Raw genomic sequence first — 15,704 nt, forward strand, 5'->3', positions numbered from 1 at the left:
AGACGTTTTTAAACGTCTTTTCAAACTTGGTCCAGAATTGGTTGGTACTGAATGAGTTAAAGAGGTAAGTTTGTGCACATTAAAAAGCTATATCTTTCCGTGGTGAGAAAGAAAGGCCTGAAGTTACTCATTTTAAAAGGAGGAGGAGGAGACAAGCAGCAGAGAAAAAAAAAACAATGACTAGGCGGGACACTTGGACAGTTTAATGATGCTGTTTCCTCTAAGTAAGTCAGCCAAAATAAGACTAAATCATTCTGTCAGCTCTTCTCCAATTGGAGGCATTTTTCTGACATCATGACGACACCACTCTCCAATAGTACAGTTTCCAATTTGAGTCGTCTTGCCGTCTCTGCAAAAGTTCTTCTTTGCAACGCTCCATCCCGCGGTCTCCACCACAAGTTATTGTATGGTTGTCGTCATTATAGCATTGCTCCCACAATAAATTAAATGATGGTCTCAGACTTTTACAAAGACTTCTGTGCCAAGCAAAGGACCAAAAAACAAAATTGAAGTTGACGTTTCTAAATCACAAAGTAATATTGAGAATGGAATCCTAAAGTAGCAGGCTACTTAAATTTGTATTCTGATTGATGCTGTATTGTCAATTAAAGCTAATTTGATTTGAGGAAGCATCGATATGCTCTAAACACAATCCTGTGAAATTTTCCAGAAATATCCAACAAACTGCATTTAGAGGAAATGAGACTTGTCACCTGTACCCGTTGACCTGGTCCAGACAGTCGCCGTGGTCTCGGCAAGGATTCGAACTGCACTCATTGGTGTCGGTTTCACACCGGCTTCCTTCAAATCCTTGAAAGACAGAGGAGACAGTCATGGATCGGTGAGCCCGCCCACATTGCTGTAAGCGTCCGTGTCGATGATAACCAAGGCCCTGGTGAACACCGTTTTAATGGAACTAGTAGCCCCTGTAGCATTTCTCATCTTCCAGCTCTCAGCACTCACCGGTTCCCCTCAGAGAGCGTGTTAGTCTAATAATACTTCAGTGCCATGGACAGATTGGTCTGAGGGTTAGTGGTTTGGGGTTTGGGAGGTGTGCGTCTTTCTGTGCCATTCTATGCATATGTCTGTGTGGTGGAAAAAGGCGAGTAAGGACGGGGGCTTCTTGTAAACTTCGGTAAGAGGGACAGCCAAAAGCCCATGAGCTCTTTTGCCCTGCTTCATTAGGGGGTTGAGGGCAGGGTGGCTAAGCAGATCAGCATGGATGTTTGGGAGGACTTTTAAAGCGGCTTCAGATCCTCGAAGGTTTTGCCTCTGGTGGTTTGTCGCGATTCACGTTTTAATATTTTTCTGCTGAACAAAATTTTGAATGAAATAAATGGTGTGTGTGTGTGTGTGTGTGTGTGTGCTTGTGTACACACGATGGAGCAGACAAAGGAGCGCCCGTTGTTTTTTTTTTTTTTTTTTTAAGGGATTCCATTGATTATGTGGATGACTGCATAGCTCTATCCAGAGCCTGTTTTTTTTTTTTTGGTTGATTTGGGGTTTGGCAAAAATAACCCCCAAAAACATTTTCCTTGAACCCTTCTAGCTAGCACATTTTTGGTGTGTAACCGAGAATACAATGGCTCTCAAACGATATATTTCCTTATGTAGTAAAGTGATGTTGTAGGTAAATGCGCTGAAATACACTAGGGTGATGCTATGTGGTGACAAGCTCCAGAATTTTATGTCTTGGGATGTAAGAATGCGAGAGCACAGAGAGCACGGAGCATCCAGTGAATTATGGGACAGCACAGGTTTCCCAACCTGGCCTGTCAGTCACGGCAATGGTGGAACACCTCGGGGGGCTATTTGGAATGTCACCACAATGTAATGCATCTTGTGCCACTAAGCACTGACTGGAGGCTCCTCTTTGACAGAGCACTGAGAGATAGCGCAGGCACAAGCTTGCAAAGTCATTCCATCATATGGTCGCAGCCCTGCTATGAGATGGCTGCCACTGCTATTGAATCTCTCAGAGGAAAAAGAAATTGAGGGTAATCCCCGGTGGACAGTGAGCTAACTTTGATGGGCGTTTCAATTGAAATATGACTGATGTCTTCATTTTGTGACTGTGAATTTGGTTTGGACTGCTACATTTGTCCTTAAAGTCTCCTTATCAGAGTCGCTGTCAGTTGCGAGGAAATGTGCTAAAAAAAAAAAAACGGGCTCAGTTGAAATGGTTCAGGCTTTTTAATCTTTGTAATTTGCAATTTTGCAAATTTGCTCCAAAAAAAATACACAACTGTGAAATGATTGAATATGATGATTAGCATATGATGTGAAAAAATATTGGATAGGGAGGCTTGTTATGACAGCGAAATTTATGATGGTTTCTAGGATACAAGTCTCACTGTTTTTTTCTGTTTTAATCTAGAAAACACATATTTTATCAAAAAGTGTGTGTGGGGGTTAGGGGTTGGAGGCTCGCCTCTTTCCAACCAAATGTACTATTTTTAAGAGAAATGTTGTAGCTTGACCACATATAATGCCCTCTAATTTCTCAAGAATAATACACACTTGTGTATATTATGTCTTGCAAAAATCCCCCTTCAAAAAAAGAAAGAAAAAAAAAAAAACAACCTTTAGCCTGACATAGTAAGCTTTAATCATAGTTTCATGACCAAACACAGCAAACAGGTTAACAGACGTCCTGTCTACGCTGTGAGAACGAGCATAACTACTGGCTGATGACCGGATGGTTTGAAGTTGAAGCGCTAAAATTGTGTTTTCTTTATTGCTTTCGTCTTTGGACAAAAGTTAAATACTTGTTCATATTGAATTAAAAAGTCTATTTCTCTCCATTTGAAAAGAAAGCGATGAACCTTGACGTCACAAGGGGGGTGGAATTTAACTCTCTGGCATGAACAATGCTCATCATGTTCCCCGATGTTTTTCCTTTCACCTCTGGATTCTGTTGAGTGGAACTATAGTAAATTTAACAACTGGTGAAACCAATTTTATGCTTATAACCTGACACCGCTGCATGTGAATCCTTTGTCTGGAAGAAATGAAATAAGGAAGGAAATGGGTCATGGGGAAAAGCTGTGGGGTTTCAAAGTTTTTAAAAGCTTTAATATGTTAAGTATGGCTCTTAAACAACAACTGTGAATATAATTAGTAAGTATACCAATTGAAATTACACGTTTGAGTCTTGTAAAAAGCTGATTTTCCTCTTTTTTTCTTGCTCGCTTATTTTTAAATATCAGATGTGCAAAGAGAGTCAGGGGAAAGGGAAATTTGCACTTCTCTGCTTAGGTTGCTGTCACAGCGAACCAATCCCGGATAAGCAGAAGAACACGGGTGAATGGATGGTATCTCCAGCACTAATAGTGAAATACTAAAGTGTTGGAACCAAAACTCGGATATTTTTGTAATTTCATGGAAATTAATCATGAAAGGTTAGACCTGAAACATTTTAATAATTGGTTCTGGAAATTCCTTCCAGAACCAAATAATTTCATAAGTAGAGGTACCAATGTATAAAAAAATAGGTAATAGGTATATAGCCGGTATTTGAAGCCCTCTGCTGTGACATGCACTTCTGAAATTAAGAAGCAACCTATTGGAGGGCAGCATAGAAACAAAACACATCTTGAGCGCTAATTACGTTAGCATCTACTTGGTAAAATGTTTTTATGCCATGAAATTAATGGAATTCATTGCATTGCTTTTTTTGCATGAAGCTGCCATATCATTTTACATGTCGCAATAATCGCAAAAAAGTGGGGAAACATAAAGAACGGGCAAAAAGTATCCTGCTTTGCAGTGAAACCACAGTTAAACAAGCCTATGGTTGCTGCTCTATTAGAAACCTGCTGTGAAGGGCTCAGAGGTTAAACTCCAACATGATATATCATGCCACTAATAGTGGTGAATTTTTATGAGGAGAATAACTGATTCAGGAATTCTCTTTTTCCATGCAGCTGTTGTCTGTCTTGCAGCTACAAATGGAGAGAGAACAAAAGACCCTTTGCCCTCAGTGATGGTTGTTAGCATGCTGAAACCATAGCACATAGATGGGCCGCACTCACTATTGACTCTATTTTTGTGCCTCACACAGGTCTAGCATAGTCTAACTGCACTGGAAAAAAATGGTGTGTTGAATTTACTCATTTTGATTTTGTCAAGTGGTTGCACAAAGTTAAATCATCTAGATTCAGACATTTTTTTTTTCAAGAAGATATTTTTTTTCAAGTATTGCAGAGAGTCTATCTTTTAGTGAGGCCTGCTATATATCATATAGCGTAGCAGGCATCTGCACTGGACATGTCGTACACCTGCATAAGCTTATGCGATCCGATACAAGAGCCACATTGAAGTATTATTGTTGAAAGTTGTTTTGATGATTAGTTGTTTAAAGTTATTTTTGACCTTTTGGGGCAGCTAAATACGGCAAGTCAAATACTTTTGAAACATTCCGTCCAGTATGATGTAATACAAACTATAACCGCAATCATAAACATGTTGCTGTATTAGTTTAGTTTAGTTGAGTTTAGTTGGGCATGGTACATTCCACAAAATGCATTTACAATATTCAGAACATGGTAATGAAAGCCTAAAAGGGGTCGTCTGAAGAAGATGCTTATCGATGCAGACCCCACCACACCTCATGCAATAGAGCAGGGGTGAGCAAACTTTTTACATTGAGAACTGCATATTACTGTGGAGAACAAAAATATCAATATACAGTGGACATTTAAAAAATGGATTTTGTCACCCCGGGCGCCCCGGTGGTTGACTGGTTGGCGCACTCAACTCAGAGAGGTATAGGGTTCGATTCCGGCTCCGGCCTTCCTGTGTGGAGTTTGCATGTTCTCCCTGTGTCTGCGTTGGTTTTCTCCGGGTACTCCGGTTTCCTCCCATATTCCAAAAACATGCATGGCAGGCTGATCAGACACTCTAAATTGTCCCTCGGTGTGAGTGTAAGCTCGGATGGTTGTTCGTCTCTTTGTGCCCTGCGATTGGCTGGCAACGAGTTCAGGGTGTCCCCCACCTACCGCCCGAAAACAGCTGGGATAGGTTCCAGCACGCCCCGCGATCTTTGCGAGGATAAGTGGATCAGAAAATGGATGGATGGATGATTTTGTCACTCCAAACTATCTAACTTACTATGTAATTCCTAAGTAAGTTTCACCACCAGTAGGAATGTCTTAAAAAAAAAAAAATCAAACTTTGTATTAGATCCTATTAGATTTCACCAAATGTTGTGGCCAGTGAATGTATGCAGATACTCTTCCACAACAATGGAGAAAGCTGAGGTCAAAAGTGAATGAGATACAGAGTATTCTCCTGCTGCAATACACCCACAGAATTCTGTTCATGTCCTAAAGGCTCACTTACTGAATTTGAATGAAATCCTCTCTATTCGTTTGGGTTATCCCAGTTGTGAGCTTGTTTTTTGCCTTGGGGTTGCTAATTATTTGCACTGTGAGTATTTTTTCGGAAGAGAGTTTAAACCTGACTGTTATACAATTCCTCTGGGTAAAGCAAGGATGTATTTTCCTGCAACAGAATTTAGCAATTTTAAAAGCATTAAATGACACAATAATTTTAAAACATAGCACTTCAGTATTGTGATACCATAGAATCAGAAGATGATCACTCATTATGAAACTTCATTTACCATATCTAGCATTTACGAAAAAAACAAAACAAAACTGCCGAAACATTTTTGAACAATCATTTTAAAACATAACACTTGAGTATTGTGATACCATAGAATCAGGAGATAATCACTCCTTATGAAACTTCATTTATCTAGCGTTTTTTTGGGCGGGAAAAAAAACCATGCCAAAACAACCCAACAAGTAGTAGCTTCGTATGCTGAATAATAATGGGAGGAGTGAGTCATCATGCTTTTTGTGAAGTGAAAACGAGTGAACCCACGCAAAGCTTTTGGTATAATGTATGCAGCAAGCACCTAATTTCCTATTCCTCTCCAAGGAAACCTTCAGAAACCAACCCAGCCGTTCTATTTATATCTGGAAACATCTCTCCCTCTTTGCACTGATAGTGCCATTAGGCACAGAACAGTAACAATTCTGCTTTAGAGAAGTCAACCGCTCAACAATTCCTCAAATATCAACTTCAATCTCTCAAGGGGTCCCCGAATCGACATACGTGGTTATTATACCAGATTTGATTTAAGATTTACATTTTTATATTACTTTTGAGATTGACTTACAACAACAGTTTAAAAGATATCTGTCTCTATCTCATTAGCATCAAGTACTTGCTGCCTGGCAGTTGGTGCTCAAACTCACCGTTTCCCACAGACAACAAATTTTTTGCGAGTTGACTGGTCTACAAGAAAAATGAATATTTGTAGTCATCAAACAGCCCACAGCACAAGAGTGTTTGGGAAAAAATAAAATAAAATATGGTAAAATATACAAATGAATGCAAATTGTGACCATATGGTTGGATAGGGTGAGGTGGAACGTGGCAACAGTTTCAATTTTGTTCTACAGCTGTTTTAACAAACTTTTCAATGAGGTAAACTTCTTTTGTGAGTCGAAACAAGCAGCTTCTGAGTAAGCTTCACTAAATTCATGCCCAACATACAGGAGATTGCTTGGCAAAATATTATACAGGTGCCAGAACTGTCGGTAACTTCTTTTAGCATGATCCACTCTAAGTTGATCAAGAGACGACAACCCCATTCTTTAGAGATGCCCACGATGCTGTGCTGTGGTCCTAAGTGTTTCTATATTTTATTAATTTAGCTATCTATCTATAAATCTTCATTCTTATTTGAGCCTGCTGGGTTTTTTTTTTCTTTATACATACAGAGTTTATCACTCTCATTCGGGCTTGCTTTGCTGGAATTTCATTCATTCATGTTTCAACCCTGAAAATGAAATAGATCGGGGGTCATTCATAATGCAGTGTTTGGAGCATTTTGTTATATTTTTGACCAACATGTGCCAAAATGATGATGGGCTCAAACAGATTTCAGTGTTGTAGACTGATGCAAAGAAAAATAATGAGCTACTGCATCATAAAATACAGCTCAATCGGAAGCCTGTCTGTACATAAAATTAGCCTGGCTGCTGAAATGGCTATTAGTGTAATTACACTAGATTAGTCCACACCCAAAATACCTTCAATGTGCGGATGAGGCCATGTGTGCACTCACCAGCTGGGCATCTGCAGAAGGCCGTTCCATTGGAGCGTGTCAGGCAGGTGGAGTTGTGCAGGCAGGGGTTGTTGAGGGGATCACATGGGTCGTAAGGCTGGTTGCACGATGGGCCGCTGAGAAAGGGGGGGCAGGTGCATAAGAAATCCCCAGGTACACGTGACTCCTGACACCGAGCTCCATTTCGACAAGGCCCAGATTCACACTCATTCACTTCTTCAGTGCAGTCTGCACCTGTCCAGCCTGGTGAGCACATACACCTTGGAGACACCAAAAATGGAAATGGGTCAGTTCTTTTTTTTTTTTTCCTTATGGCAGATTGTTTCCATGCTTCAGTAAAGGTACTGCTGTTTTGTTTCGCCATGTTGTTGGCAACGTATTGCAATCAAGCTATGCTCAAGAAGTAACTCTTCAATGCCGCGTGTGTACAGCGTCAGGATGCATGCGCTTCCCTAGAGCTTTGTGATCGTGATGGATGAGAGTATCAGTCAAACTAAAGTCATCACAGTCACCACCTGTTTTATTTCTTGAGAGAAAAGTAGGAGGCCACGATTTGGGTTAAGGACTTTTTTCAAGTGGAGGACGTGCCTTACAATTTGAGGCACGGCATTACTTTGAGTGGAGGTGAATATTTCAGGTGTATCAGCTCCAATATGTTCAGAGATACAATAATCCTGAACAGATGTTGATAGGACTCTTCAAGTAATACTTTCTTACCTTGCAGACGCACAAAGGGCACTTACAAGTCACAAGGGATTGAACCTGAAACCATCCAAATGTGAGACAACCACTGTAGCACCTGAGCCGGCCGGGCTGCCCAAAGCACTGGAGTAGACTTAACATAGTAGTACGGTACTGTAGCTATGCAATTTCAGTACAACGACAAAAAGGGAATGAGGGTGTGTGTTTCGGATCACTTTTTTTTTTCGCTGGGGCAATTAAATGTCTCCAATGACATGCTTTTTTGTTTAATAAATGACTGATGCATGTAGTACGTGCACCTACTTGTAGCCGTTGAATTCAGTGCAGGTGGCATTGTTTTTGCAGGGCTGTGACAAACATTCATCAATTTCTTGTTGGCAGTACTTTCCTTCCCAACCGGAGTGACACACACACTCGTAACTCTGCATTTAAACAACCACAAAAAAAGAGGAAGAAAAAAAACAACAACTTCTGATTAAAGTGGAAAGTAGCCGACGGAGCAGCTTAATTCACTTTGTTCCATTTTAACGTACAAATGCTTGGCATGAAATGTTTCCAAATGCAATATATCGTACAATCCCCCACTCGCATTAAATATGCATTCCGTTTGGGAATCTATTTGAACTGTGGAAGAGTCACGCTTGTCGTACATTTCCCTTCACTGCATATGCAATTCTCCTCCCGCCCACCCGGTGGAAGAAATGAAAGCTTGTTTTCAGCTTGTGTCATTCAAGGCATATGGTAACTTCCATCAAGCACACAGGAAACATCATCTACATATTTTGCAAGGAACCGTTAAAATATAGCTGGTTTATTCTTCTGTTAGTTTATTTCACTGCCTCAGTCTTCAACAGCATGTGAATGATGTGTCCTGTATTTCACCATAGCAATCTGCATTCGTACAATTAATCATAACATGGAAGATTAATGGTTTGATGTACAACCACGTGCAACTGCTTTAATTTAGATTGCGCTTTGCACAAGGGATGGGTGCACTCCTGTGGTCAAAGGTTTTTTGTTTTTTCAAAATTAGGTTTGACTTTGTCAGTGTTTTGTTTGAGGTTCCTGGATGCTGCGGGTTGAAGGTATGCTAATCAGCATCGCATATGCTATAGGGTGTGCAGTTAAAATGTTCCTGATGTGACTGGTGGGTGCCGGGGCGATGCTGGGTGCAGCCGTCTCATGTTAAATTAGATAGCTTCAGGATATTCGAATTCGTCACCCCTGGCAGTAGAACTTAATCTCATTTTTGTTGTTAAGTCACCTTCAGGGACAGCAGTTTTCCAAAATAAGCTCCATAGGACACTTTATTCAGAGAGCGAAATGGCTGGGCTGTAAACAAGACGATGTAGCAAAAAGTATTCATAATGAGTTTAGGGATGGACTAGGAAATAACATTCTAATAAATTCCAGTAAAACCTTCCAGTGTGGAAAAGATATTCTGCATAGGCATGATAAGAACCAGATTCATCTTGGCAGAATGACTACACCCAAGGCTGGTTGCCAGTCAATCACACAGCATGACTATCGATTAATTGATTGTTAAAAATGTTGTCAATTACATGGGATTGATTGATCAAGATGTGGAATTTAAAAAAAAGCCAAACAAGGGGAAGACATAAAACACAAAGGAAGCCACAGCAAAATACAGTTGGGATAGTACTGGAATATTGGTTGTCCGACATGCCAAGAATGAGTTGAATGGCTTTGACCACCTTTTCATTTGCTTCAGAGGTTTGAAATTTCGGTTTGTTTTTTTGTTACCTGAATATTTATCCACATAAAATGCATCATTTATTCATCATGCAGTTTAGTCAAAAACAAAGCAAATGTCCAGTAAACACGCAACTGCAATCTATTTATTTGTCATTGCCCCTAATCTTCAAACGTCATTCAGTGCCCTATTTGCAGCTAAAACCATTCAAGCGAATGAAAAGTCGATACGGAGGAAGGCGCAATTGGCAAGGGTGCTTGTTCCATTATTTTTGACTGTAAAGGAAATGTACGCTTCACCACTTGCTTGATTCATCCATCTAATGCTCCTTGGGAGCAAATTCACTCATTCAGACGGTGATGGTAAATCCCTCAATAAAACCAAGACCGTCTGCCCGTACTGCCTACACAACCCTGATGGTATTAACACACGGCGCTACATTTTCTCTCCCTTTGGATAGGAAACTAATAATGATATTAGACAGCTGTGTATTTTTTACTACAAAACACGTCACGATGCAGTGAAAGCGTAATGGTCATCGGGCAATCGGCAATGCCTTATGTAAATCACTTGAGTCCATATGTAATGGGAATTACCAACTGCACAGATTAATGGGACACATTTCATTTGAAGAACCTCGCGGTCCATCACATAAGTCCATTAAGATGCCATATAGAAAAGAAAAAAAATAATCTGTCGACTTACCAGATGGAGATCCTTACATATTGAGTCGCCACTGCACAGATTGTTCATGCAGTCGTCAATGTCTTTCTCACATTGCAGGCCAGCATAACCAGGACTGCAAAGGCAGTAAAAGCCATCTACAACTGAAACAAGATCAGCAGTTCAGTTGCATCTCCTTGCATCATCAATTGCTATTCACTGCTCCCAGCAGGTAGCACTCCATTTCTACAGAGCTAATTGTGAGCATCACCAAAAAATTCTCAACCTGGAGACATTTTTTAAGGCCAACTGTATCACTGTAAAAATGAAAGGATTACATAAGTACAGCTTGCTGCACCTGCGTGACACAACAGCGTTCAATGCATCAGTCTGACAGAGTCCGACACTAACCATCTTTAAATTAACCTGTCTGGCCTTTTTCTACCCTTACACCCCTTTCACTTAGTTCTGTTTTTCTCAATAAATGCCCTGAAGGGTTGTCATTTGTTTCCACCCTATCAGAGTTCACAGTTCAGGTGAAGCCAAGTGAAAGAGAAAGAGGAGTGATTTTTTTTTTCCTCCCACATTAGAAAATGCGGCAACTTCCTACACCACTTTGTGAAAATATTCCATCGCTTATAATGTGTTTCCACCTCACACTTTTCTGTCTAATGACAAGGGATGCATCACTGTCTAGGCAGCACAACACTGATGCAGTTAACCAATGACAGAGGTAATTGCGCTTCTTTCAGGAGTGAATTTATTACTTCACCAGTCAGGGTCCCAAGATTCTTCATTATCCCAAAGATTTACCACGTAATCTATGCTGTCACTCTGTCTCTGTGTGTGTAGCCACTATTACTCTCATTAAATGCTTTTGGTCTTGGGTGGCAGCAGCATTACTCATCTCAGCCACTGAGGCTCTGCGGTGCGCTCCCCAGGGATGGGGTTGGCCTGCATCGAGCGCCGGGACCGTGGGTCCAAGAGGCCCCGTGTCAGTGCAGTGAACTGGTTGCAATCAAGATTAGTCCAGACAGCTGGCTGAGGTGAACGGTAACACGATGAATTGAGCCACTGCATCACAGGCTCACAACTTCATTCCACTCCAAAAAAACTGAAGTGAAAAGCTTAAATGATTTTGGAAATATAGTATACAATGTCGCAATTCAAATAAATCGCATTGTATATGCAGGCTTGCAGGGCACATTCGCACTCACATGCAGACCTATAGACAACTTAGAGGTCTTCGGTTAGCTGAGCATGCATGTTTCAGTGAGATATAATCCTTGTAAGTAAGTTTTCATGTCGGATCTGTGCATTGTACCATAAATAAATAAAAATGCACAATTGCTTACATCCTCCCCGCTACAATTATATTCCTGTCATGTACGTTTGACATGTACATCGCATGGCTAAGAAGTCAGAGATACTGTAATGGATCATCTTCGATTGCATAATTTGCTCAACATTCATACTCAATTATACAAATTAGAGTCACGCAGATTTCATTTAATGTGAGGTAAGTAAGAAGGCCTATGCTTGCAGACATTGTCCTATCAAATGGCATTATCCCATTCACATAACACTATTATGAGCTTCAGCAATGACCCAGCTGTAAAATGTCAGGCAGTGTGAATATGTTATTAAGCATGTTGACATTTTATATATATATATATATATATATATATATACATATCGCCATTTGTAAAACGAGAAACACAACACATAAAAATGCAAATGAGAATGCATGCGCAGAGTAGCTCGTAAAAATGAATTACCCCCTTTCAGTGATACACCTCTGCCAAGAATACACGGTTGACCTCGCACTTTGAAGGAATCTCTCGTCAGTTATTAAATGTTCCCAAGCTATGGCACCGAATGGCACAACAAAAGTCAAACTTTCAGGTCATTTTTGCACATATGTGAGGACAAATGCATGGGACAAAATGTCTGTGAAGATGAGGGAAAAAAATATTGATGATGACGTAAGAACAGGAAATGGAACTTATCTCAACAGTGTCCTGGCTGCTCAGTACAACATAAACAATACACCATTTCGTAGAGGGCTCGTCCTCCTTATGGTCATCCTCAGCTGTCTTTGGGCAAGAGGCGAGTGGTTAGCTAGTGACTCATCGATCTGTGGTTTGGGGGTTGATTCTGAGCATTCCTAACTCCCACTTACTAAAAACATGCATGTTAGGTTCAATTTCGATGACACATTCTCTATAGGTGTGAGATCGGCACCCAGAGTGGAAACTAGAGTCGATTAACAAACACATTAAAATGGGTTATCATCCGGGGTTATTTTACGATCATACTGAGCATGCCCTTATGCCACAGAGAAAATTTCTATTCCTGAGTCATCATAAGCGGCGGCTGGAAGCAGGAGTGAAAGCTGTTAAAAATAGCCACAATGACGACGATGACAAGAAGAAGCTGACGTGAGCAAGAAACCTGCTGCACAACTTCACGTCATCCATCCATTTTTGTTATCCGCATTTCCTCACGAGGGTCGCGGGCGTGGTGGAGCCTATCCCAGCTGTCTTCGGGTAGTAGGCGGGGGGAGACAACCCTGCACGGTTTGCCAGTCAATCGCATGGCACACATAGACGAACAAACATTGCCGCTCACAATAGGGACAATTTATATATATATTTTACCATCATAGCAAAATCCATTGACACATGGGTTTGAGCTGCACTCATCCACGTTGATTTCACAGCGGGGGCCCGTGAATCCTCTGCGACAGCGGCACCGGAACCCCAAAGGGTAATGGTCCTCATCCAACTCTTCCACACACAAGGCTCCATTCTCACAGGGATTGCTGGCCTCACAGGGTAACAAGTCACAATTTGGACCTAGGGTGAATACACAGGAGGAACATCCAGCCTTGTTGAAAAGAGAATAGAATAGCAAGGTCGAGGTTTTTAAAGACTCCTCAACTGATTCCTTGAACTCAAATTTATGAGTGCCTGAAAGGGAATAAATGGCTGAAAATACAGGGGGTCAAAAGCTGGTAACATTCTGCGAGAAGCTGCTGTAATTGTCTTCTTCTAAATATTTAAATTCACCTACATGTCTGAAATCTAATATTACATTTCATATGTGTGTCCTTGCTCAGCTGATTGTTAAATGGAAACCATCAAAGATGGATTAAGCCGTAATAGGAGAGATGTGGTTGAGATTGGACTCCAGTATATTAATGGGGATTAATAAAATGATGTCATAAGTAATGGAAACAATGTTTCCATGTATTCACGAAGAACAAACAATGGACTATCCACACCATTAATTCCATGAACCTAATCCTGATGAAATAAAAAAGACAGTACAGAATTAAATGTGACCGAAAAATAAAGACCATTTTATTTTCATCAATAATTAGCCAGATTTCTACATGAGAAGGTAAAAACAGATGGAGAGGCAGCCAATACGGCTGTCATCATATATTTATTTTATTGTCATATTTCAGCCAAAATAGTCACATTGACCATCGTTGGGTGATTAAAAACAAAAGAGAAACCAGGAAATTGATTTATAATTTGTGCGAGCAATGGTAAAAGAACAAATAAAACAGAATTAAGTGTTGCAACATCGCCGTTTAACTGATTTTGCACAACAAGTTTAGCCTCATTGCTCTCCATAATCTGTTTTATGCTTCACCTACTTTAATCAGCATGCATTAGTCTAAAGCACCAACATTGTTTATGCAATCATATCACCATCCCATGACACTTACACCACACATTTAGTTGACGAGCAAGCGGAAGTCCCCATAAATCATGTTTATTCTTTAACACATGATGTACTCATTTTGTTGCAATGTGAAGTGAGTTCAGACAGGTGAATGTAATAGTATGGGAAGTTAATTAACCTTTTTTTTGGGGAGTGTTTATTACCTTTAAAAGGAGCCAGACATTGGCAGATGTAATTACCGAGTTGGTCAATGCATGTGGCTCCATTCTTGCAGGGTGATGAAGCACACTCATCAATGTGAAGCTCACAGAGGGTTCCTTCAATAATAATAACAATATTAATAAAAAGTGCAGTGATATATGGTAGTGGCTACGGTACATAATTTAAAAATATGCCATGGTAAGTGTTGGATAAAATAGCAAGTTATTGTCTTAACATCAAACAATTTACTGCGGTAGTTGTGTCAGTTCTAGGATAGAGATCGTGAAAAATGACGAGTATTGAATACGCTGCCAAATACGAATTGGGACCTAATCGTTCAACTCAGAGAGCAAACTATCAGCATGTGTACAATCATTTAGAAGACATTGTTATTTTATTTGAAGTTTAACGTTCATCAAACATTACATCACAAACGCTGCGTAGCGCATGAAGAAGTGTACGCACAGATACATGAATTATTCAATGAGAAATTATCAAATCCATTAATCAAATGAGAGACCAGCATCTTAAATTTTATTTTTTTTCACTATGTTAACAAATGTAGGGAGAAAATAATGCAGATTTTCATTCAGATCGAAAGGAATGGTTACTACCTTCCTTCTTAATTGTCTTTGGATTTGAAGTCATTTTAGCACATGATACAAATGTATATCTAAGTACAATAATACAAACAATACTAGTTCACAGGGATACACAAAAACCTCAGTTCCTTCCCCTGTCATGGCGGGGGTATGAACTAACAATAAAAAGCCCTTGAGTAAAGCCAAGCATTTCAACATATAACTTCTAAACATTTCCGAATGAAAAGTTCTCCAAAACATATTATTCACAGCTATTATTCAGTGCTCCGCTTTGATCCCCAGATTCCGTGGTGCAGCGAGTTTTAATGATCAAAATGCACAGCAAATCTTCCTCTGTGGGATTTATTAGTGAACAATAGTTCAAATGCACTTACTGTGTTTGATTTTTGACAATGGAAAGAATTTCAGTGATTCATTCATCTCTGTTCTTTTTCACAGAGGATATCACAGCACCGCATGTTGGAAAATAATGACAGTATGCACCAACAACTGACTGTTTGTTTGCTTGACGCGGAGTGTGATTTTTTTTTTTTCCACTGGTTTTATAAGTTTGATGAGTGCTGAGTGAATTAAATTATTTATGCAGTAAAATTAAACCAAACGTTTTCTTACAAAAAAAAAAAAAACACTTTCAAAAAACATCTCCGGTGGAAAAAAAAAACAAAAAACTTCCATTTACCAACCTGTAAAGCCAGATGCGCACACGCATCCATGGCCATGAGGGTGGTTCACGCAAGTGGCGTTGTTCAGGCAGGGAGATGACGTGCACTCATCTGCGCTGACTTCACAGTAACTGCCTGAGAGAAAGAAATTTATGAGAATTGAAAAGGGGCCTTATTTTTAAGATCCATACTCAATTTCACTGTCCTTCATCTCTGATGAATATAAGTTGGCGTTAAGCATAGTTAAGCTCCGAAATGCAGCATAGAATATTAAATGTGAAGGCTGGTTGCACCTTGAATTCCCTCTTCACAGTTATTGGTTT

General features: G+C 40.1%; 1 protein-coding gene across 1 annotated transcript in view; it reads right to left on the reverse strand.

Annotated features, from left to right (window-relative positions):
* Positions 1-15,704, reverse strand: part of eys (eyes shut homolog) — a 172,694-nt gene that overhangs the window by 76,234 nt on the left and 80,756 nt on the right. Inside the window, exons 17-23 of the mRNA XM_019870330.1 lie at positions 15,403-15,516; positions 14,120-14,233; positions 12,881-13,078; positions 10,263-10,384; positions 8,147-8,265; positions 7,142-7,401; positions 714-810 (exon numbers count right to left, since the gene is read on the reverse strand). Of these exons, the coding sequence (XP_019725889.1) occupies positions 714-810; positions 7,142-7,401; positions 8,147-8,265; positions 10,263-10,384; positions 12,881-13,078; positions 14,120-14,233; positions 15,403-15,516 (1,024 nt within the window). The remainder of the gene's footprint in view (positions 1-713; positions 811-7,141; positions 7,402-8,146; positions 8,266-10,262; positions 10,385-12,880; positions 13,079-14,119; positions 14,234-15,402; positions 15,517-15,704) is intronic.

This window comes from Hippocampus comes, unplaced genomic scaffold (assembly GCF_001891065.2).
Source record: "Hippocampus comes isolate QL1 unplaced genomic scaffold, H_comes_QL1_v1.1 scaffold76, whole genome shotgun sequence".
Lineage (NCBI taxonomy): Eukaryota > Metazoa > Chordata > Actinopteri > Syngnathiformes > Syngnathidae > Hippocampus > Hippocampus comes.